At 37.3% G+C, this 23,612-nt stretch overlaps 2 protein-coding genes across 2 annotated transcripts in view; one reads left to right on the top strand and one right to left on the bottom strand.

Moving 5' to 3' along the window:
• The first annotated feature begins 167 nt into the window (after positions 1-167).
• Positions 168-5,454, top strand: LOC135463730 (coiled-coil domain-containing protein 43-like). Its single transcript, XM_064741141.1, has 5 exons — positions 168-678; positions 2,065-2,137; positions 2,606-2,759; positions 3,275-3,345; positions 4,248-5,454. The coding sequence occupies exons 1-5, from the start codon at positions 508-510 to the stop codon at positions 4,436-4,438; spliced, it is 660 nt and encodes a 219-aa protein (XP_064597211.1). The 5' UTR covers positions 168-507; the 3' UTR covers positions 4,439-5,454.
• A 14,477-nt stretch (positions 5,455-19,931) lies between these two features.
• Positions 19,932-23,612, bottom strand: part of LOC135464191 (clavesin-2-like) — a 54,319-nt gene continuing 50,638 nt past the window's right edge. The window contains exons 3-5 of the mRNA XM_064741696.1: positions 23,222-23,332; positions 21,436-21,620; positions 19,932-20,401 (exon numbers count right to left, since the gene is read on the bottom strand). Of these exons, the coding sequence (XP_064597766.1) occupies positions 20,296-20,401; positions 21,436-21,620; positions 23,222-23,332 (402 nt within the window). The 3' untranslated portion in view covers positions 19,932-20,295. The remainder of the gene's footprint in view (positions 20,402-21,435; positions 21,621-23,221; positions 23,333-23,612) is intronic.

The raw sequence follows: 23,612 nt of genomic DNA on the forward strand, positions 1-23,612 counted from the left end.
GGTCAGTGATTTAAGCTTATAGCCACTACGGCAGTGAAAGCCGAGTGCAGTCTTACGTGCGCTGCTTCGTACACGCAGGGGGCTTTATAATGTCCAATAAAAAAAACTGCAATTAAACCGAATTAGAGTTTCCGGCTCTAAAGGCCTACCTAAAATACCGGTAGTTAAAATGAATGTTATTTGAATACAAAGTATTCTATGGTATCATTTATTGTTGAAAGTAAATCAAAGTCAAGTTGAGCTCATCCTGTCTAAAGAGGGCTCAACTAATCATTGAGCTACATGAAGCTGCATGTAGGTTCAGTTTTGGATTTTCTTTATTTAACATAATTTAAAGAAGAAAAACAGAAAAGGCAGGTGAGTGGGGGGAAAATGTCACACCTGATACTCGCATCGAACAGATAAAAAAATTTTACATTCTCATTTAAAGTAGCCTATGGAGCCTCTTCTGACGTCACCGGATGTGGGGGTATTCTCCACCAAATGAAAAGAAAGTAGTGCAATAAAATGGCGGCGCCCATGAAAACGTTGGAGGATTGGTTATCCGACCGCCTGTTAGCCGCCAATCCTGATGTCGACCTTGAAATATTTGTTCCGTACGTGACAGGTATCTTAGACACAGATACTTCGACGGAAGACAAGAGAGAATCTTTGGAAGAGGTGCTGGAGCAAGTGGTGGTATGTTACCTGACAGTTTTGTGGACATAACGATGTTTGGCATTATGGAATACCCTGATTTCGTTATATTTGTATTTAAGCGCTCAACAGCGGTATTCACCTAGATTTGTAGTTTGTTTCTTTCGTGACAACATTGAAATGAGAATACAACACCGTCGTAGACACACAAAAACCAAACTAAATATAGCCTGATGAATTAGAGATTGTATTTTAATCATACAACGTCAGACAAGCCCATTCCCAAAACCCAGTCGGAGTGTGCTCTATATTCACCTGCTTGCCTTTCCCAAACATATTGTGGCCGTCAATAAAATGATGCCGGTTGAGTGTCACCATGGTATCTTGGGCCCATGCTGCCAAGGAGATAACTGATGGCTTGCAATAAATCGACGGACGGAAAGATAATGAGCATTCAATGGATAACTTTTGTCTTACAAGCCATGAGAAACTGCCATGACAGCTGTATTTGGTGTAGTAGGAGCATGCTTTAATGTTGGTTTGGGGCCATCCCTGGCTGAAGTATTCTCAAACTACCTTGGTATGTGCATGATAAGATAAAATTCATCTGCAGGTGCTAACTGTTGAACTAAAGTACAATCCTCTCAGTTAGGGATTGCCAATAAGTGACATTCGCATTTTGGGATATGTGCCACTAAACTCGCCACAACAGAGCAGCGGTGATTAAATTAGCACCCATTTGCAGGCAGTGGGGTTTGAAATTTCTGCTTTTCACGGCCAATAAAACTGCAAACTTTCTAAGTAACACTTTTTACTTGGTATTTTCATTTTCTCCTTTGTTTTTACTATAAGTTACCACCAATGGGGACATGATTTCCAATGTAGAATTCCAGTGAAACAGATATTTAATATAGTAAGCATGCTGCCGCTAGGTTAGAACATAGGCTGTTGAGTGAAAATTAGCACCCAGCTCCCGTGTAATGCGAGATCCCGCAACATTTCTGTTAAAAAAATGGTGGCCTTCTGAAATACGAAAGTGATTTAGTGAAAAAAATGGCGCTGGGAAAAAGGCTGGCCAGTTTGATGTGCGAACATATGTGGTGCTACCTTCCACCTTGAAACAATCACAAGTCCCTGATTTGATGAAATATCCTTGATTTTAATGGACAAGTGTAGTGCACAAGTCCATGTTGTCGCAGTTGAAACTTGAACAAAGCTACTTGCTGCTGTTTTACAAGAATTTAACAGAGCCTTTGTTAACTTCCTTGAACTTGCTAGCTGCTTTCATGGCTGAAACACATTTTTTGACACTTTGTTTACGAGTCTAAAATATGACTTATTTGACCATAAATGTATACATAGGCGACATTGTTAACTTGTGTACAAATACATGCAGACTTTAAATCATATTATGTCTCTGTAAATCAGGAGTCCTCCCAGGCTGAACTATGTGCAGAAATCATCAGAGAATGGGAGAAGAGAAATACAGCCACTGCTAAAGGTATTGTCTACACGACACAAATAACAGTGTAAGGGGAGACAACTTCTGTCAGTGAGGACACACCATGGCTATACCAGCGTTTTGCAAGATATGTACATGAATCTGGTTGTGTACATTTCAAAATTTGCGTTCATTATATTTATCACTTTGTTTTTCCGGTTGTCACATGACAGATTTGCCATGCTACTCTAAATGACCTGCTGTGGTTACAGGTGGAACAAATTTCTGCCTACATATATATCACAAACCGCTTAACTCTTTTCTTTATTCGTTCACATTTATATGATTGTATTTCTTGTAGAACTAACCACACTAACAGGAAATTGGAATATGCCCTACTTGTAAATACATGAGATTTTAGACACTGAAAATGTGAACCTGATTCCGAAAGACTTAGCAGTGATCAAGCTCCCCAGTACTGACTGATAAGGGCAGTATGTTATTTAACAGATATACCCCATGTTTTAGATCAGACGTCCGGCACAGAGAAACGGGACCTGAAGCTCTCTGACATGATGGGTCAGACAAACATAGCTGTGGTTAAACCTCGGGTACTGACTGATGAAGAAAAAGCCAGGAAAGCGGCCATCATTGCTCAGTATGACCATCTGTCAGATGGAGAATATCCTTTCTATGCTCAACACGTTGTCAGAGAGCTGAAAGACATATGTGGGAGAGTCTGACAGCAACCTGCGGATGATCGTGGGTTGGCAGTTTTATAACATTGCACTGCTGCACATTCACTTACCTGTCTCACAACATGTCAGAATTTTGACATATTTAAGACACAGAAGGATTACCTGCCTGCCCATATTAGGCTATAAAGGGAGGCTACTCTGCTATTGTGACATTTTAAGTGAAAAGAAGATCCAGTATTCCTTCAGCTGACTTTCAGACATACAAGTTGAGACTTTATTATTATTATTGGGGATATCAAATTATGTGTTTGGCCTACCATTGAAAAATGGATGTTACAAATCAATCACTGTTTTTGAATATCACAATAGGCTGTAGTTATTTTTTTCTTTAAAATATTCTTGAGTACTGCAAAAAACACCAATCAAATAAATCAGTGAAGTCACTCCCACTGTAACAGTATTTCATCCAGCGATGGTTATCTCCCTTGACAAACCTCACGGAGGAAGACACAGAAGAAGATGGGGCCAAAGCTGTGAAAGGAGCTCCACAAGGGGGCGCTAGCAGTGACGGTAATTTTTATGTACCTGTTTATCTATTCATATATGCAGTTTGTGTCACATCTTACTGGTGGCACATTTTGCTGTATTCCGACTGAATCATTCATCTTTTGGGTCCACTTAAGAAAGTGTTTTTGAATTCTTTTTTTTTTTTCAGATATGTTTGCATCAAAATGATGATCAATGCAATTCTTTTAAGACCTTAAATGTGTTGTTTTTTTTGTTGTTTTTTTTTTTCTTTGCAAAACTTTAAATGAAACACCATTCTTGCTTATCTACTGATTTGTACATTTTTGCACATATGTTTTGGTGTAGACCACAACAGTGGCCTAGTGGTTAGAGCATTGGTCTTGAATTGACAGACCTGGGATCAAACACGGACCAGGTCATACCACAGATATTTCGTGATGGCTGTTGCTGCCTCGCTTGGCGCTCAGCACTGAGGCGTTAGAGAAAGGAAATAAGACTAGTTGACCCATTTTCAGTATAATATGATTGGGTGGGGTGTCATGCTTGGTTTGTTGGGCTCATTACTTCAGGGCTGGCAACACTTTGGCAGCCTGGAGTCGCTCTGTCACGAGAAGACGTAGTACACGTGCACACACTTTATGACTCCTTGTCGTCATATGACTGAAAATGTTTTACATATGACATAAAAACAAAAGCATACAAACATACATAAGGGCATGTCTTTTGATGTAGCTTTTATTTTGTAGGTTGGCAGTCCTACAAAATACCATGATATTATAATTTGTTACTGATCTGCAGTATGAAGTTATGTGATTTCCTGTTAATCATATACAATTGCAAGCGATTTTTCACCAGATTAGTTCTACAAGGTGATTAGCTTATGAAACCTTCCATGAATTAAAGGTGATTCACTGTAAGTTTTATTTTGTTGTTCGCCATTACAGACTGGATGTCAAGGAATATGAATTCTCTTAGTGTGCTAGAGGCAGAACGAGAAAAAAGAGAGAAATCCAAACAGGATCACGAAAAGAAGAAAGAAAAAGATCGCACAGACAGAGAGGCCCAGAGACAAAAACAGCAGGAGAGGAAAGACGCTGAGAAAAAACGTACACAGAAAGGAGAGAAGAGACGGTGATATTAGCTAGTATTGATACCAGTAAAATTGTGATGCGTGGATTTCTGTATGTAAGGGGGGATAACTCTGGCAGTTTAGGTTTAATAGCGGAAATGGTTTGCAAGCTGTTTCAACTTGGCCATTTTTTTTTAATAGCAAGAAACTTTGGCAGTGCTAGTTTATCACAAACCTTTTTGTGAGTTATTACATAGCCATCTTTTTCAGAGTACTAGTTGGAAAAATGACGCAATGAATTCCAACCACCTCAAACAGTTATGTAGCTTGTAGCAAGCCCTTGTATATATGTAAAGCGTCTGAGGTCGATGAACATGTCATGAATATCAAAAGTTATTCTGTAGTTTGTTTATTTCTTTGTTTATTTATTTGATTGGTTTTTTACGCCGTACTCAAGAATATTTCACTTATATGACGGCTGCTAGCATTATTGGTGGGAGGAAATGCCCAGTGGAAACCCACAACCATCTGCAGGTTGCTGGCAGACCTTCCCAGGTATGGCTGGAGAGGAAGCCAGCATGAGCTTTACTTGAATTCACAGCGACCACATTGGTGAGAGGCTCCTGGGTCATTATGCTGCACTAGCGTGCTAACCAACTGAGCAACGGAGGCCCTCTGTATTTTTCTTTTATATAAACCTGAATCTGGTATTTTGAGTTTAAGAGCATTAAATTATTCCTTTATGTATTTGTTTGGTTGATGTTTTAACGCACACTTAACACTACTTCAGTTTTACGGTCTCAGCGTGATAATGGTTGTTGGTTTTGGAGAAGTGGGAAAATTGACCTGAGATATTCTCTTGTTGAAATTAACGTCTTAGTGTTGTAGGTAAGGTGTTCAACTCCACTGCTGTCCAAAACTTTCGAAGATTATTGTTTTTTATATAGGTGTATATTTTTTACGTCTTCTTTAACCCTAGACTCAGTCAGGTTTTATCAGTCTGTCACCTCAAAGTACGGCCTGACAGGATTGGGTCATGTGAAACTTTGCTTTTGTCCAAACACGATCAAAATGAAAAGCTCCCCCCCCCCACCTCCCAAAATTTTGTTATATGATTTATTTATTTATTTATTTGATTGGTGTTTTACGCCGTACTAACGAATATTTTCACATTATGGTGGGAGGAATTTGGGTAGTTAAATGAAGGCAGTGATCAGCCAGTCTAATGTTTTTGGCCGTGATATGACAGCATTGAGCAATAAGATTATCACCAAGGCACTGGGAAAGCGTCGTGAGTCATTTACATATGCCCTTCCTTCTGCATCCAGAATTCTGAGCTTTTGTTGTGGAGCTCTTGGCGTCAGTATTCAATATGTATCATAACTATCGGATCATAATTCTACGTTAAAAACTGCGTTCTTACAGTATGTATTGAAATTTGAAGTTAAGGTAGAAACCACACTGACTCCATTCAAAGAAAAGACAAGACCAGATGTTTATATGCATTAATAAAATGTTGTGCCAGCCAATGTTTTAAAAGCATACATTTGAATTTTTGTGTCCTTTTGTGCATAAACCAGATATTGAGAAAGTCAGAGGTGCTGCCATGTTATCATTTTTAACCAACCGGTGGCTATTTCTTTCTATGACTCTGGAATGTATCTGTTTGCTCTGTTAGTCTTACGTGTGTGGGTTACAAGTGACGCGAAATCATGTTTTCGCTTTCTCTAAAATGGCGGATCACATGGTGTAGTCAGAATTAAACCAGATTAAAACTTGGTTTATAGAGCTAGCAAACATGTTCTAATGAAATGGCTTGATCTGTTTAGGGCTGTTTTCATCTGTCTTCCAAAATAGCGAAGGTTTTATTATACATGTATATATTGTATTTGTTGTCTTTTCTTTTGATCGAGTTGAAAGGTAGCATCAGGTATCTCTACTCCACTAATGTTGCATCAGCCATCTCCACTAATGTTGCACCAGGCATCTCTGCTCCTTTAATGTCGCACCAGGCATCTCCACTAATGTTGCACCAGGCATCTCTACTCCACTAATGTTGCACCAGGCATCTCTGCTCCACTAATGTTGCATCAGGCATCTCCACTAATGTTGCATCAGGCATCTCTACTCCACTAACGTTGCACCAGGCATCTCTACTCCACTAATGCTCCATCTGTTTTAATGCCAGTTTCAAGTGAGTGTTTTTTTTTAAAGTGAGTTTCCTTCTTATTATGAGTAATCTTGGAATCTGATTCTTAACTACTGTTCCGAACTACTGAACAGTAGTTCTGAAGGCTAGTATATTCTGAAGGCCAGTATCTTCTGAAGGCAATATTGGGTGTAGACCGATAAAATTATACTCTTTCCTGTGTCCTGACACTGGCCAATCTAACCAATGTAATTTTTGTCTCCAAAATCAAATTAAAAATGAGCATAAATTGCACTGAAAGTTGCTTTTGATAAGTGAAAAGGTTGAGGAACTAGGGTTCATTTCACCTAAAGTTCAGTACATGCGTTTTTAATTGACACATTTTGCTTGATTCTGATTGATTCATCAACCTTATTGAACCATGAAAGAGTTTGCTTAATTTTTATCAGAAAACTGTGTTGCCATTAGAAGCGTTATTGTAAGGCCTTTATGCGCTTCTGAAAATGCATTTTTAAATACCAAACTTTAAATGAAAGACACTTTGTTTCACTGTGTGTTTAAACCTACAATTTCACAAAAGTGCAAGTGGTGCAGTTCTCCGAACTATTTGAAGACAAGATGTACATGAAAATTTGTAAATGATGAATGTAAGGTTTGAAAAAGGGATGCTTTTTTCATCTGGCTATAAGCAGACACCCTTTTTTCACCTGTCTTATGCGTTGCTGATGTCAATGTTTTGAAAATAAACATGATGATATACATGTACTCAGCATGCCATTGATTTTTGGAGAATTCAGAAGACCCAATGTTAAATATCGCCCTCTGTCAGTTACATTAAAGTGTTTCAGGCCTTAAGCATTCAACCGAGCCATTGTTATCCAAAAATATTCAAAGCCATATTTTTTTTTATGTGGATGCATTTATGTTACACCTTGATGTGTATTTGTACAACACCTTGATGTGTATTGTACAACACCTTGACGTGTACTTGTATTACACCGTGATGTGTATTTGTACAACACCTTGATGTGTATTGTACAACACCTTGACGTGTACTTGTATTACACCTTGACGTGTATTTGTACAACACCTTGTGTATTTGTACAACACTGTGATGTGTATTTGTACAACACCTCATTGTGTATTGTACAACACCTTGACATACTTGTAGTACACCTTGATGTGTACTTGTATTACACCTGGATGTGTACATGTATTACACCTGGATGTGTACATGTATTACACATTGATGTGTACGTGTATTACACCATGATGTGTATGTGTATTACATCTTCATGTGTACCTGTATTACATCTTCATGTGTACCTGTACAGTATGTGAGGTGCACTTGTATTAGGCTGCTCCTTGATGCTTACATGTATTACACACTGATCTGTACTTTTACTGTGCTGTTATGTAGATTTGTACTACAGAATGGCGCGTACTCTTACAACACGCTGATGTGTACTTATAAAACACGCTGATGTGTACTTATAAAACATGCTGATGTGTACTTATACAACACTCTGATCTGTACTTTTATTGTGCTGTGATGTAGATTTGTACTACAGCATGGCGCGTACTCGTACAACACCCTGATGTGTACTTATAAAACACGCTGATGTGTACTTATAAAACACGCTGATGTGTACTTATAAAACACTCTGATGTGTACTTTTACTGTGCTGTTATGTAGATTTGTACTACAGTATGGCGCGTACTCGTACAACACCCTGATGTGTACTTATAAAACACGCTGATGTGTACTTATAAAACACGCTGATGTGTACTTATAAAACACTCTGATGTGCACTCCTACAACACCCTGATGTGTACTTATAAAACATGCTGATGTGTACTTATAAAACACTCTGATGTGTACTTATAAAACACTCTGATGTGCACTCCTACAACACCCTGATGTGTACTTATAAAACACTCTGATGTGTACTTATAAAACACTCTGATGTGTACTTATAAAACACTCTGATGTGCACTCCTACAACACCCTGATGTGTACTTATAAAACACTCTGATGTGCACTCCTACAACACCCTGCTGCGTACTTATAAAACACGCTGATGTGTACTTATACAACACTCTGATGTGTACTTTTACTGTGCTGTGATGTAGACTTGTACTACAGCATGGCGCGTACTCGTACACCACCCTGATGTGTACTTATAAAACACGCTGATGTGTACTTATACAACACTCTGATGTGTACTTTTACTGTGCTGTGATGTAGACTTGTACTACAGCAGGGCGCGTACTTGTACAACACCCTGATGTGTACTTATAAAACACGCTGATGTGTACTTATACAACACTCTGATGTGCACTCCTACAACACCCTGATGTGTACTTTTACTGCGCCCTGATGTAGATTTGTACTACAGCATGGCGCATACTTGTACAACACCCTAATGTGTACTTATACAACACTCTGATGTGTACTTATATTACACCTTGATACACAGTTGAGTGATGTGTAAAGAATGAAAATTTGAAATATAGCTTTACAGCTGAAATATAGCAATCTTAGGGCACATTAGCCATGTCCAAATCTTTTGAGTGCTTCCTGTGTCTTTGTGTTGTTTATTAACCATGCCTATTTTTGTACTTACATATCTAACAAAATACATCATTGTACACAGACTTTTTTCAGAGTTGATGTGTTTCTTGAGGTATGTAATTTCAGATGTTCTGGTATCATTTTACAAAAGTAAAAAAAAAAAATGTTAGAAAAGAGTATTGAAATTGGATTCGTGAATAGTAAGTGGAAAAGATAAATTATGATTAATGGTATGAGGGAAGTAAACAAAACCATGCCAGCGAAAAGAAAAAATGGAAAAGTTGTTTTTTTCACTTTTGACATGTATGTTTAGTCTACGAACACTTGGTTTCGAGCTTTGAGTAAATGTATCAAAGTTAATAAAGCTGCATTCTGGGTATTTTCTCACTTGGTTCTTAGTATAAGAAACAGGCCCAATACTTGTTGACCTAGTGTAGGTGTGGGACTGTGTGGCATGTATTTAAAATGGCATTTTAGTGATGCAGCACTGTTAACATGTCAGCCACGAGACTGGCCTGTGAAATGAAACCTGATTGTGATAGAATAAGACATACACACACCCGAGGGCTGTTGTTCGCTCTAATAACAGGCCCTCGAGACTCCTACGAAAGTGCCGGTTTCTTGCGATTAGAAGTCTCCAAATCTTGACCAACGATGCTTTGGAATCCACTGATGTGTTGGAATCATAACCACTTCAGCAACAGAGGCCGCTACATTGCTGGTGATGTAGCCGAACATGTGTAAAGTAATTACAGCCACATCATGGCGACAAAATATTGAGAGTATCAATAAGTAGTCATTAACTAAATTCACAAGCAACCTTTGTGGAGTTGTCAAAAAGCATGGCTTTATTCAAGAGGTACATCATTTTTACAAAAAAACAGCGTTTTGACTAAACATTTTCTCTTTTTCAACAAGGCAAGATAACAAAAGCCTTGTTAGCGTTCAATAATTCACCACAATCTTCAAAGTCCCCAAAAATTTTTTAAATTGATCTAACATCTGATAACTATAATATTTATAATAACATAACAAAATTCTCCAAGAATTCAATGCTTTAACAGTTACATTTATTTGATGCTGTGGAAAACCATTAAAGGCAAACAAGAAAACAGTAAAGCTAGATGTACAAAAAACAATGGATTTTTCTTAGGAAGTATTTTTTGTTTGTATATTTGCGTGTGTGTGTATATATATATATATATATATATACTCACAACATGACATGAACACCAGGTTTTGGCTTTTGACCTTCAAGACGATGCTAAGTGTTTGATCTTGAAAGTGTCCTGATTCAGTAGCTAATAACTGGAATCTCGATGAGTTAATTGTTGAGTGTAATGAAAAATGAGGTCATCAGTGGCTACAACATAAATTAGCTTATCAATAACAGCAAGGTTACATGAAACTTGAACATTTCTATATATACAGCACAAAAATGAATTAATTATTGGTAATAAGAAAATAAGAAAGAACATAATTAAGTAACTGTGCTGTTGTATACTGTATTTTCCAACACATCGAGTCGGCAAAAATAACTAAAATATCAAAGCAAAAGCTTAAATTTTTGGATCAAAAAATTTATGGCTTCCTCTTCGGATGTATGTGGGAAGGTCTGTCTGCAACCTGCAGATGGTCGTAGGCTTCCTCCCACCAGAATGCTGACCCCCGTCACATAAGTGAAATAATCTTCAGTACGGCATAAAACACCTTTCAAATAAATGAATAAAATAAATTTTTGGAGACAAGGACTGTTTTGATAAAGCAAATATAAATCTAACATCTATAGAGAAAGTTTAATATCATGAATTGGAGACATGGCATTTCATTATTTTACTGGCTTGACTTTAGCAACATTCATCACCAGTATAATTATATAAGAACAAACAAAGTACTGAATAACAAAATACATACTAGACAGGCACAGATTTCAAAACCAGCCTGAAAATCAAAAAGTTCATGAATCCTATGCCATAAGTTAGTTGTTGTGTATTAAGTAGTTTGAGCAGATCAAGTCTGCAAACAGCCCACCTAATGACACAGTAGGCTAAGTAATTCAAATAAGTACATGTAAGTGAATCAGGTCTGATGTGCTAGAAGAACCAAAAAGATAAGGTCAATGAACGTTATTTAAGCTACATAGTAAGCTAATTACAGGCTAAGTGAATCAAAGCTCCTTCAGACATTACAGGTTAAGTGAATCAAAGTTCCTTTAGACATTAAAGGCTAAGTGAATCAAAGCTCCTTTAGACATTACAGGCTAAGTGAATCAAAGTTCCTCTAGACATTACAGGCTAAGTGAATCAAAGTTCCTTTAGACATTACAGGCTAAGTGAATCAAAGTTCCTTTGGACATTACAGGCTGAGTGAATCAAAGTTCCTTTGGACATTACAGGCTGAGTGAATCAAAGTTCCTTTAGACATTACAGGCTAAGTTAATCAAAGTTCCTCTAGACATTACAGGCTAAGTGAATCAAAGCTCCTTTAGACATTACAGGCTTAGGGAATCAAAGTTCCTTTGGACATTACAGGTTGAGTGAATCAAAGCTCCTTCAGATGTTACAGGCTAACTGAATCAAAGTTCCCTTCGACATTACAGGCTAAGTGAATCAAAGTTCCCTTCCACATTACAGGCTAAGTGAATCAAAGTTCCTTTGGACATTACAGGCTGAGTGAATCAAAGCTCCTTTAAACATTACAGGCTGAGTGAATCAAAGCTCCTTCAGATGTTACAGGCTAACTGAATCAAAGCTCCCTTCCACATTACAGGCTAAGTGATTCAAAGTTTCCTTCGACATTACAGGTAAAGTGATTCAAAGTTCCCTTCCACATTACAGGCTAAGTGATTCAAAGTTCTCTTCCACATTACAGGCTAAGTGAATCAAAGCTCCTTCAGACATTACAGGCTAAGTGAATCAAAGCTCCTTTAGACATTACAGGCTGAGTGAATCAAAGCTCCTTTAAACATTACAGGCTGAGTGAATCAAAGCTCCTTCAGATGTTACAGGCTAACTGAATCAAAGCTCCCTTCGACATTACAGGCTAAGTGATTCAAAGCTCCCTTCGACATTACAGGCTAAGTGATTCAAAGTTCCCTTCCACATTACAGGCTAAGTGATTCAAAGTTCCCTTCCACATTACAGGCTAAGTGAATCAAAGTTCCTTCAGACATTACAGACCAAGTGAATCAAAGTTCCTTTAGACATTACAGGCTAAGTGAATCAAAGTTCCTTCAGACATTACAGACCAAGTGAATCAAAGTTCCTTCAGACATTACAGGCTAAGTGAATCAAAGTTCCTTCAGACATTACAGACCAAGTGAATCAAAGTTCCTCTAGACATCACAGACTAAGTGAATCAAATTTATTCAAGTAATGGTGATTCTGATTACCATAAGCAGACCTAGGAGTAGAACTGTCATGATCTTACAACCTGTCATATTTAGCTCATGTGACACTGATATTGCTCAAGAAAACTTAAATACAAAACTTAATATCACATGCAGCTGTTGTTGAATTACAATACTAATTAGGGCCTCTATGTCTTGCCCCACTTCCCTCCGTGACTCCTGTGGCAATGTGTTATTTGTTCCTCTGCAGTGACAATACTGGTTCACTACAGCATTAACGTTCTTTGTGAGCGTCACTTTAGAACGTATGCGAATTCTCTGGCAAGATGAACATGCCTTGTTGCTAATGGAAAACGCCAAATATCCAAATTCACTCACTTACTCACATGCTTTGTTGCTAATGGAAAATTCCAAATATCCAAATTCACTCACTTACTCACATGCCTTGCTGCTAATGGAAAACGCCAAATATCCAAATTCAATCACTACTCACATGCCTTATTGCTAATGAAAATTCCAATATCCAAATTCACTCACTTACTCACATGCCTTGTTGCTAATGAAAACGCCAAATATCCAAATTCAATCACTTACTCACATGCCTTGTTGCTAATGGAAAATGCCAAATATCCAAATTCACTCACTTACTCACATGCCTTGTTGCTAACGGAAAACGCCAAATGTCCAAATTCACTCACTTACTCACATGCCTTGCTGCTAATGGAAAATGCCAAATATCCAAATTCACTCACTTACTCACATGCTTTGTTGCTAATGGAAAATGCCAAATATCCAAATTCACTCACTTACTCACATGCCTTGCTGCTAATGGAAAACGCCAAATATCCAAATTCACTCACTTACTCACATGCCTTGTTGCTAATGGAAAATGCCAATATCCAAATTCAATCACTTACTCACATGCCTTGTTGCTAATGGAAAACGCCAAATATCCAAATTCACTCACTTACTCACATGCCTTGTTGCTACTGGAAAATGCCAAATATCCAAATTCACTCACTTACTCACATGCCTTGTTGCTAATGGAAAATGCCAAATATCCAAATTCACTCACTTACTCACATGCCTTGTTGCTAATGGAAAACGCCAAATATCCAAATTCACTCACTTACTCACATGCTTTGTTGCTAATGGAAAACGCCAAATATCCAAATTCACTCACTTACTCACATGCCTTGTTGCTAATGGAAAACGCCAAATATCCAAATTCACTCACTTACTCACATGCTTTGTTGCTAATGGAAAACGCCAAATATCCAAATTCACTCACTTACTCACATGCTTTGTTGCTAATGGAAAATGCCAAATATCCAAATTCACTCACTTACTCACATGCCTTGTTGCTAATGGAAAATGCCAAATATCCAAATTCACTCACTTACTCACATGCCTCCTGTATAAGACCTAATATCGGGACCCAAAACACTGCGTTTTTAAAGGCATGTAAATGACTTTTATAAAATATTACTTTTGGGACTGGGACTACAACAGCAGACAAACCTCAAAGCAACTTTCTAAGATCAATAAAACAATCAGGTCAAATATGGAACCCATATGCAAATATGAAACCCATATGCAAATATGGAACCCATATGCAAATATGGGTGAAATTTCAGGTCATTTACCATACCTGTAATACATGTACTTGAACTGCAAACTATGTGCGATACCAAAATTAAATTTATGTATAAATCATGTACATCAATGTACCACACAGGTGTTTGGGGGGGGGGGGGAGTCGGCAAGAATGCAAAGTTTCAGGTGGACATAGCGGCAGGCAAAAGTTATTAGCTTGCAACTTAAGCTTCATTTCCAAATATTTTGTATTAACCCATAAATTCAAGTGGAGATAACTCCTGAGACTTATTCCATCTACAAAATAAGTTACCCATTTTTTATATATGTAATTTATATATAATATAGCAGCTGATTCATGCATGTCTGGTTATAACAAATTAAACTGAAATATGAACGTACCAGCCTTTGCAGTCATTTTTCGTGATGTTTTTTGTGTGTTATTTCACAAGAGAAGGATGAAAACATGTTTGAAAATCTTGCAAAAAGTATACTATTTGTGGAAACTCATACATACAGAAGGATTATTGTAATGGAAATCATAAAATAAAAACTTTAATTCTCTTACAGTGTAGAATACAAAAGGTTCACAGCACCAATCAAAAAGTATGCAAAAACATACACATTCTAGAAAACACGTCTAATAAATGCATTGGAAGTCTTAAACTTGAAATACATATCTACACATAGCTGCAAGATTAAAGTATGAGGACAGTAAAAGAACAATATCACTTTCTTGCAATACACTTATGGAACCAAAATAAAAAAAGTGAAAAAATAAACACTGTAGATATGACCAAAAAAAATGACAAAAAAAAAAACGTCGACACATCTCTGGCATGGAAAAGACACACATGTACGAGAAAAAGCATAAAAAAGTTTTTAATATCTACATCACCTGCAATTCAAAACTGCAACTTGGTTAAAAAGATGAAGAAACAGAATGGGCTTTTGTAATTCGTCTTAATATTAACATGCATGAACACCAGGTTAAACACTTAACACTCAATAAACCCTGCCTGAACAAGAAGAAGACTCTGTAATGTATAGGGAATGCTATGGGATCATGGAAACCACATTTACAATAAAATAAAACTTTATACATAATTAACAATAATAAGACATTCTAGTATACGTAAACAAAACAAATTTTAAAAAAAAAACGCGGTTTTAAACTCAAATCCTAAGATCTGGTTGGCAAGAATACTTTTACTTTGGCAGCAGGAGTTAAAACAGGTCAAAAAAAAAAAAAAAAAAAAAAAAAAAAACAGTGATCACATGCAGAAAAACTCTGGACATGAAATATCACATTTTTCTCAAATTGTGCCCATGACATTTATAACTGTGTGCATCATTTGAGGCACAGTAGAGTACTCAGTCACTCATATTCAGCTAGCACCTACTGTTCCAGTCTTATCTCAAGATGAAAATAACTACCTTCAATATAGTCCTACTTTAATTAACGACTGAAGCTAAATTCAACTCTATGTACATGTAGTGTAACGTAAGCATTAATTTCGGGTAAATTTGATTGTTTACTTATACATTTACTTAATTAGTGTTAAACAACATACTCACAACTGTTTCACTTTACATGTATATATAAAAGCAGCTAGTCAGTTTTAAAGGTTAAGGAAATTAAGAGGAAATCCACTGGCCTTTGACAAGTCACTGACAAATGTTCCCACATGACATAGGCCTATGGAAGAGCACACATTATCAGTGCAAAAACAAGGTCTTCAGCCAACATCTGCCTCTGCACAAGCATATACATAGGCGTCATCAACCCTTTACTGCCACCGAGGTCCCACAAACAATGAGAGGAAAGGAATATAAAAATTCCCTGTCAAAGGCTGGTTTTGAACCTCTACCTTATCATGCTCATGGTGTGCTGGTAAACTGTAGAACAATAATTCTTAATTGCATGCACCTAAACCTATATTAAACAAAGATAACCAATTTAATCAAACTTCCCACATCTCAATTTGCACGCAGCCATTATGAATCATTCAGAGACAATTTGGGCTTCCAGCTGCAAAGAGTAAATTTTAAAATCTCAGAATTAACCCTACACAAATTCATCTAAGGTGACTCTAATTTCAGTTTGTGTCTTATGAGCAAACTGACAAACTTAAAAGTCACCATTTTATTTCATCTAAGCTTGATATTTCTATGATTTTCCTGTTTTTTAATGCTTTCATATCATAAATATGTCATCAGTAGGAATAAAATTGCTGGTATAGTCCACATTTCCAACAAATTAGATGAGTTTTAAATTTTATTTTATTTTAGTTTTTTTAAAGATTTATTCTGTCCATAAAACAACCATTTAAATTGTTGTGGCCTAAAAACAATAAAACTCAGAACTGTTTACTTCTTGTTGCGAGTAAACCTCCAATTACTTGGTGGCTGCCAAATTGCATTTCTTCTAAATTAATATGTCACTGAAAAATATGGTTGAATCTGTTTTTGTTATATTTCATTTAATTCCAAGTTCAAGTTTGCACAAGCTTATTTGAGCACAATTGCTTGCACCTACAGGATAATCCTTGGTAAATCGCATCAGCTTGATTACTAGGATAGTGCGAGTAAAATTTCATCGATATAGAGCAAACATCTCTGAACATATCAAACAACATTTTGCGGGGGAAACTTGCTTTCGTTGCGCTAGCTGTTTAAATACTAAAATGAAATCAGTACCGGAACTTTTTGGCAGCAAGCAAACCTCCAAATATTGGTTACATGGCCAATAAATTACATTTCTTCCCAATAAGCCCTACTGACAGTACCCTAAATTTACACAGTTTCACACAATAAACAGTAAAAAATTTCAACTTGTATCAGATTTCTGAGGCTTCGTAGGCAAAAATCAAGGTTCTCGGGGGAAATCGAACATCCCTTTGTGCATTCTATAAAGGCAGCTCTTGGCATTATAATGAGCATAAAGTAACATTACAGTCAGAGAACGGCATAATGTGTAAATTTCACTTACACGCGTGAGGACAATATCTCTATCACCGAAACACTCTCACTGATTGAGCTTAATAGCTCTCAGCCAAATCCTACCCCCCTGATGCGATTACAGAGCTATAAGACAGCACATGTACTCAAGGTAAAAACAATCTAATCTGATTGGTTGATATGTATGATAGGCGACTCAAGGCTAAGTTCAAATATTTATACTGTTCCTAAGCTCAGTATTAAATCACTCATGTGTGACGGAGAAAGATCCGACGATCTAGGATCTAATTCTACGGCCTCTGCAGGGGTTAACCTATCAGAAGCAAGTCTGAGTTCGGCATCCATGGAGACCTGAGTCAAACTGGACTAGGAACGAAAAGGTTTCAATCAATGCAATCTTTTCTCCAGTGCTGCTAAATGTCAGGCACTGTCCAGTACATGTGTGTTTTCTCCCACAGTGTGTTTTCTGTCGTGCTTTCTTTCTTCTGTTGTAATCTCACCTTGACCATCTTGTGCATACTGCCACGACTGCAGTTCTGATATATGGATTCTGTTGGTTTCTGTTCATTAGCTGTGACAAGGTGCACCTTTTATGTTGGCTTTTTTGGTTGTGACACGTCACAGTTTGTGTTGTGAAACACCACTCTGCATGCTGTGTAGGCCTTTGACGGATGTGGCATTTTCACAATATTGATTGTGCATGCCTTTGTAAACTGAGAAGGGGGCGGACTTCACCAGTTACTTGTGAGCACATGCCAAGTATGAGACTGTCATTGCTGCTCTAGTCTACGTCTCCATGCCTTATGTTTTCTTTTATATTTTATTCCTGGCTTTAAATTGACATTTCACACTTCATGTTACCCGGACTTCTGTTCTTAGCTCAGAGACATGTCACACTGTTTGTTGTGCACACTTTAGCTACACTGAAAGTGGCATATGTTGCACTGTGTGTTTTGTACACTTTTTCTACAGCGGACTAGGTGTGACTGATCGAGGCTAAAGACAACTGAAGCAATACATAACCAGGTGTTTTAACTGACACTTACGTGTTACACCTGATAGCAATGTGTTACACGGGAGAGCAATGTGTTACACCTGATGGCAATGTGTTACACCTGATGGTGATCTGTTACACCTGATGGTGATGTGTTATGGTGATGTGTTACACCTGATGGTAATGTGTTACACCTGATGGTGATGTGTTGATGGTGATGTAGATCTTTACAGCACATGACTGTACAAAATGTGTTACAGCTGTACATCTACCTGTTCTCAGCTATTTTCACTTGAAAGACATACATCTTTCATAAAAGTTTTCTACATAATTTCAGCCTGTGTCAACAGGGTAGACACCGAGGGAAGATCCCCAAAGTAATAATCCCTAACCCAGACAGATGCCTTCCAGGTTACCATTTTCTACTTTTTCTGTACTTTCAATTAGCTACATGTATATATCTGCAACAGCATCCAACAGTTCTACCGGCCCAGATAGCACAGTTGGTAGAGCATCCGATTCAGGAGCGGTAGATCCAGGATCAATCCTGGGTCAAGTCACACCTAAGACCTTAAAAGAGGAAGTTATCACTTCCTTCCAGCATGCGGGGATAGTGCAACGACTGGTTGTGACTCAGTCACTCACTCCAACAGTTCTTTAACATCTGATGATACATCTGATATCAGAGTATCTGATATGATAGGGTACATCATAATGATTGGTTTAGGCTGGGATTAAGATAGCTTATCCATCTTAGTAGGTTCAGGTATTCTGACATGTGACCCCTTTATACTTACATGTATTAAGTCAGGTATTGTTGCTAATTTTTATCCCTTTGCAAGAAAAACACTGGTTTCCATTCCAGAAAACAAGAAGCGGTTGATGTATAACTTTTACCCTTAGACCCACAACGTGACCTTTTGCCCTTTGACCCACAACGTGACCTTTTGCCCTTTGACCCACAACGTGACCTTTTGCCCTTTGACCCACAACGTGACCTTTTGGCTTCTGCGCAAAAAAGAAGTCTGTATACAGATACAGGTGTAACACCTCCAATATCATTCTCCAGCCGCAAAGGATTTCTAGAAAGTATCATACAGAAAACTGACCAATGGTTTGCCAATTAATATTGTACTATAGGTATGGGTAGCTGTCGGGTACAATGTTAGAAGTGTAATCTCATCCAATACAAAACAGCCTCAACAGCTGACCTGTTCAAATTCAAACAGTATTAAATGGTATACATAAACATCAAATAATATCATTATATTAGCATGAAAAATGCTTTTGAAAAAACTCTAATCTCAAAAAATTAGCCGTACAGCATGTACGCCAACCAATTACATTTCTGTAAAGGGGAATAATTAAGATATATGAACATGTATCTATTTAATTTGGTGTTTGAGTATTTCTCATCAGTTTGATTTAACTGAGGGGTATATCACTGAGGATAAACATTTCTTTAAAAGCAGATATTCAGGTCTATTTTCCCTTCTAACAGAAGCAAAATTGTAAATGTATACAAAATTGTATTAACTGTAAAAATAAGAACAATTTTCGAACACTAATCGAGAAAGTAAAAACAGGGTTGACTTTCTCAAAATGTGCAAAGATCGCTTGCCAACATAAACATGAATGTACAAGAAGGAAATGGGTTCTTAGTGTACATTAAGTATTGCAGCACACATTAATCTATTGACATAAAATGTGCTATAATTCAAGAAGTTAAGCAACAATAGCCTCTCAATATGAAATCTTACAACTAAAAAATGCCTACAAATTAAAAAAAAAGATAACGACATACAAAAAATACAAAATGAAATAAAACAGTTAAATCACATAAATATTCAACATACATAAAAGTGAAAAAACAAGACCCACCTTTTTGTATGTATGCTAGTAGCTGAATTATATAACAGCCACATGTATGTCCCAGTCTGTATTTTTCAAGGTCAATTATTTGATTACTGACGATTAATTTCACAAGTGGCTGTGTTATCCACCAGTGTAAGTATTTAAAGCTAATATTTCAAAGCAAAAAAAAATATATCACCATCAGGCTTAAGAGTGTCAATAAAATCTTTGATTGCATCCTCCAGTCAATCTGTGTCAAAATTGGTGCGATGAATATTTTGTCCTCTGGCTGGTATTTATTTGACGAAAACAAGCACATTAAGTCAAAATTACGCATGAAAACCTTTTGGTAGAAAGTTTTCTCGGATTCAAAGGGTTTTTCCGTTTTTGGTATGAAACAACAACATGAAAAATACAAACAACAAGTTCTTGTGGACAATGTTGATCATTCTAACAAGAAGAATTCCTCGTCAAGGTGTGTTCCTCGTCGATCTTCTTTCGGTTTCGTCTCACTGGAAAACTGATCTAATGGAAATGTCTCTGATCTTGTCCTGAAAAATGAAAAGGTCATTCACAGAATATACAGGATATAGTATACGACCTGAGTTTTCCTCCATCATTAAGTTTCTCTGATTCTATGAGTTCTATTGATCTTAGAAAGGCGTTTTGAATTCTCTTCATCTTAGAAAGTACATAGCCTAATTCCTCAAGCTTTTCGCATATGAAAGAGCAGCTTTCAGTGCAATTTATGCACATTTTTTGGAGACAAATCTACATTGGTGGGATTGGCCAATTTCAAGGTCTTCCAAAAAGTACAATTTTCTCAGTCTACACTGAATAATGCCTTCAGAACAAACATTATGCAAACATGCCAAAACGTTGAGGAAAAAGGGTAATGCATTTAAAGTGATGTCCTACTGGCAAAATGTTTCACCATAAAAAGTAAAATATTTTATGACCTCTTTTGGGGATAAATTTTACATCAAATAAAGTATTTACATATCGGATATTTGTATGACAACCTACTCAACATTTTTTCACTGGTCCACTGATGGTCATTTTTATTTTGTGGAGGAAAGCAGTTAAATCATCTGGTGGCAAAATGGCAACCCTCTTGACTTTATTATACTAGGGCAAACAGCAACAATAAATAAATTTATCCTCTTTATTAACATTAAAGTAATAGTGAATGAACCTTTTTTCTTGGCATAACCCAACTCATCTCCCCAATGTAACTGCATTCACCCACCTGGCTGCCCAACCCCTACCCAACCCCTACTCAACCACTCAACCAATCACATACTTGAAGACACCATGGTTAGGCCAGAAAGCTTGTCCCCAAAGCTAAATGTCTCATCCGTTATCAACTGTTTGTCTCTCTACATTCCAGCTCCCTCACTCTTACCCCACCACTACCCCCATCAGAACCACTCACTTGAAGACATCGTGGTTAGGCCAGTAGATGTGCTTGTCCCCAAACCTAACATGTCAGCTGCTTAGCCCAGGACAGATTATTGTACCAACGCTCTGTACCTCCCAGTACCCCAACTCTTAACCCCACCACTACCCCACTTGAACCACTCACTTGAAAACACCGTGGTTTGGCCAGTATATGTGCTTGTCCCCAAAGCTGAACGTCTCATCCCCTATCAACTGCTTGGCCCAGGATAGGTTGTTGTAAGGAGGTTCTGTACCACCTAGCTCTGCAGGCAGGATCTCCTTGTGAATGTGACTATGTAGTGTGGCTACGTTGATGCCATGCATTAATATCTGAAAGAGACAAATTTTGACAAAGCTGTCCGTAAATTGTTTCATTTTTTCCATACCAGCCAATCTGACAGTAAAGTAAACAATGCTGATAAACTACAATGATGTCACAAAGTGCACAATGATGTCACAAAGTGCACAATGATGTCACAAAGTGCATAATGATGTCATAAAGTGTACAATGATGTCACAAAGTATACAATGATGTCACAAAGTGCACAATGATGTCACAAAGTATACAATGATGTCAAAAAGTATACAATGATGTCACAAAGTGCACAAGAATAACACACTGCACTCAAAACCCCTTGGCATTAAAGTCAAAGAAAGCTTACCTATGAAGTAAAATTCATCAGACAGACAACTGAAAACTATGTGTAAAAATACTTTCATTTATTTTTTCAGATTTTTTTTCCCAAGGTATTGAAAGACATTCAAATACCTGAATACTATGGTGGGCTATATGATCCATACAGAGGGTATCTAGGAACTCTGACGTCAAATCACCCTTTTTTCCATCATGTTCACCAGAAGGAAGGACTTATTGGGAACATTATTTCAGTAATCTTTTACTCATGGGTAAAAAACGTTATTCCGACATTCAGTGTCATGATTAGAGTTGGATAAACTTCCTGTGACGTAAGAATTCCAGACCTCTGATAGTATGGTACATAGAGCCCACCTTAGAATTTGAATGTTTGAGCGTCTTTATCTCTTTTTACAAAAATCTAAAAAAATAAATAAAGCTATATTTATGCATAGTTTTAAGTGATCTCTTTAGTGATGCCTATTTTTATTATTAGAGGTCTTTTCCTTAGAGTAAAAAAAAATTTTTTAAGAATGTAGACGGACAAAACGGAAGAACTACGGCAAGTTTGTTGAATAATATGCCTAGGCCAATATTGCCTGAGGGGTAAAAAAAACAATTAAAATGTTGTTTCATATCTGAACTGGAACCAAAAGATTTAAGACATTTGCAAATATAAATTATTCCCACATCTACAAATGTCTTACCAACTAAAACAGATGTAACAAACAGTAACAGTTTACAAAGTATTTCACCCACAAAAGGTTTTCAAGGAAACTTACTTACATGTGATACTTGCTTGTTTGCCTCTGGTGTAACATGTCTTTGAATACTATTTTTGTGGGTAAAATCATGACTGTGTATCCTAGAAGCGCAGGGCTAGGAGTGAATGCCAACATATTTCTAGTGCTGCCTCACTTGAATACCATGCTGAAGATACCGGATGTGACACCCCTCCCAGGCTTGGTACGCATAACTGACAGCGGAACAAAGAATACCCCTCCAATCCCATCCACTTATTACATAAACAAAGACTGCAAATTTTGAATTTTTTTTTGGTTGATCATTAACTCCAGTTGAATTATTTATTTATTTGATCATTGTTAAGCAGTGAGGGCAGTTAAATGTACAAATATCCTGCCCAAGGCTGGGTTTGAACCCTAAATTTATAAGGTGCCATACTGATATTGTACAGATGTTCCATCTAGTATTACATCCCCACACTTGTCAGTGTCAATGATAATTACTGTAGTCTACACGTCACTATAGCAACCATGTCCAATATCAGTTTACTCACTTTGTCCTTATTTTTCTCCTTGAGAAATGGCTTAATCATCTTGAAGACAGCTTCTATATACCACGGCTGGTTCACAAAATGTATTGCTCCGAATCTGGCCGGAAAACAGTCCTGAAAGGTCGAAGAGAGAAATTCTTACATTTATTTATTTATTTGATTGGTGTTTTTACGCGGTACTTAAGAATATATCCACTTATATGATGGCAACTAGTTGCATGGTGGCAGGGAACTGGGCAGAGCCTGGGGGAAACCCATAACCATCCACAGGTTGCTGCAGGACTCCCCCCCCCCCCAAAAAAAACTGAGGTTCCCCCACTAAATCAAGTACCCATCATCTAAAAGGCCATAATCATTTCATTCTCCTTCCAAATAAGGTCTTGATATACATACG

Source organism: Liolophura sinensis, chromosome 3, assembly GCF_032854445.1.
Source record: "Liolophura sinensis isolate JHLJ2023 chromosome 3, CUHK_Ljap_v2, whole genome shotgun sequence".
Taxonomy (NCBI): domain Eukaryota; kingdom Metazoa; phylum Mollusca; class Polyplacophora; order Chitonida; family Chitonidae; genus Liolophura; species Liolophura sinensis.

What these genes read in the sequence shown, in the direction of transcription:
- LOC135463730 (XM_064741141.1), top strand. Translation starts at nt 508, where the DNA reads ATGGCGGCGCCCATGAAAACGTTGGAGGATTGGTTATCCGACCGCCTG. An exon ending in AGGTGCTGGAGCAAGTGGTG is followed by an intron (nt 679 to 2,064) that starts GTATGTTACCTG and finishes TCTGTAAATCAG; the next exon opens with GAGTCCTCCCAGGCTGAACT. An exon ending in AAATACAGCCACTGCTAAAG is followed by an intron (nt 2,138 to 2,605) that starts GTATTGTCTACA and finishes CCCATGTTTTAG; the next exon opens with ATCAGACGTCCGGCACAGAG.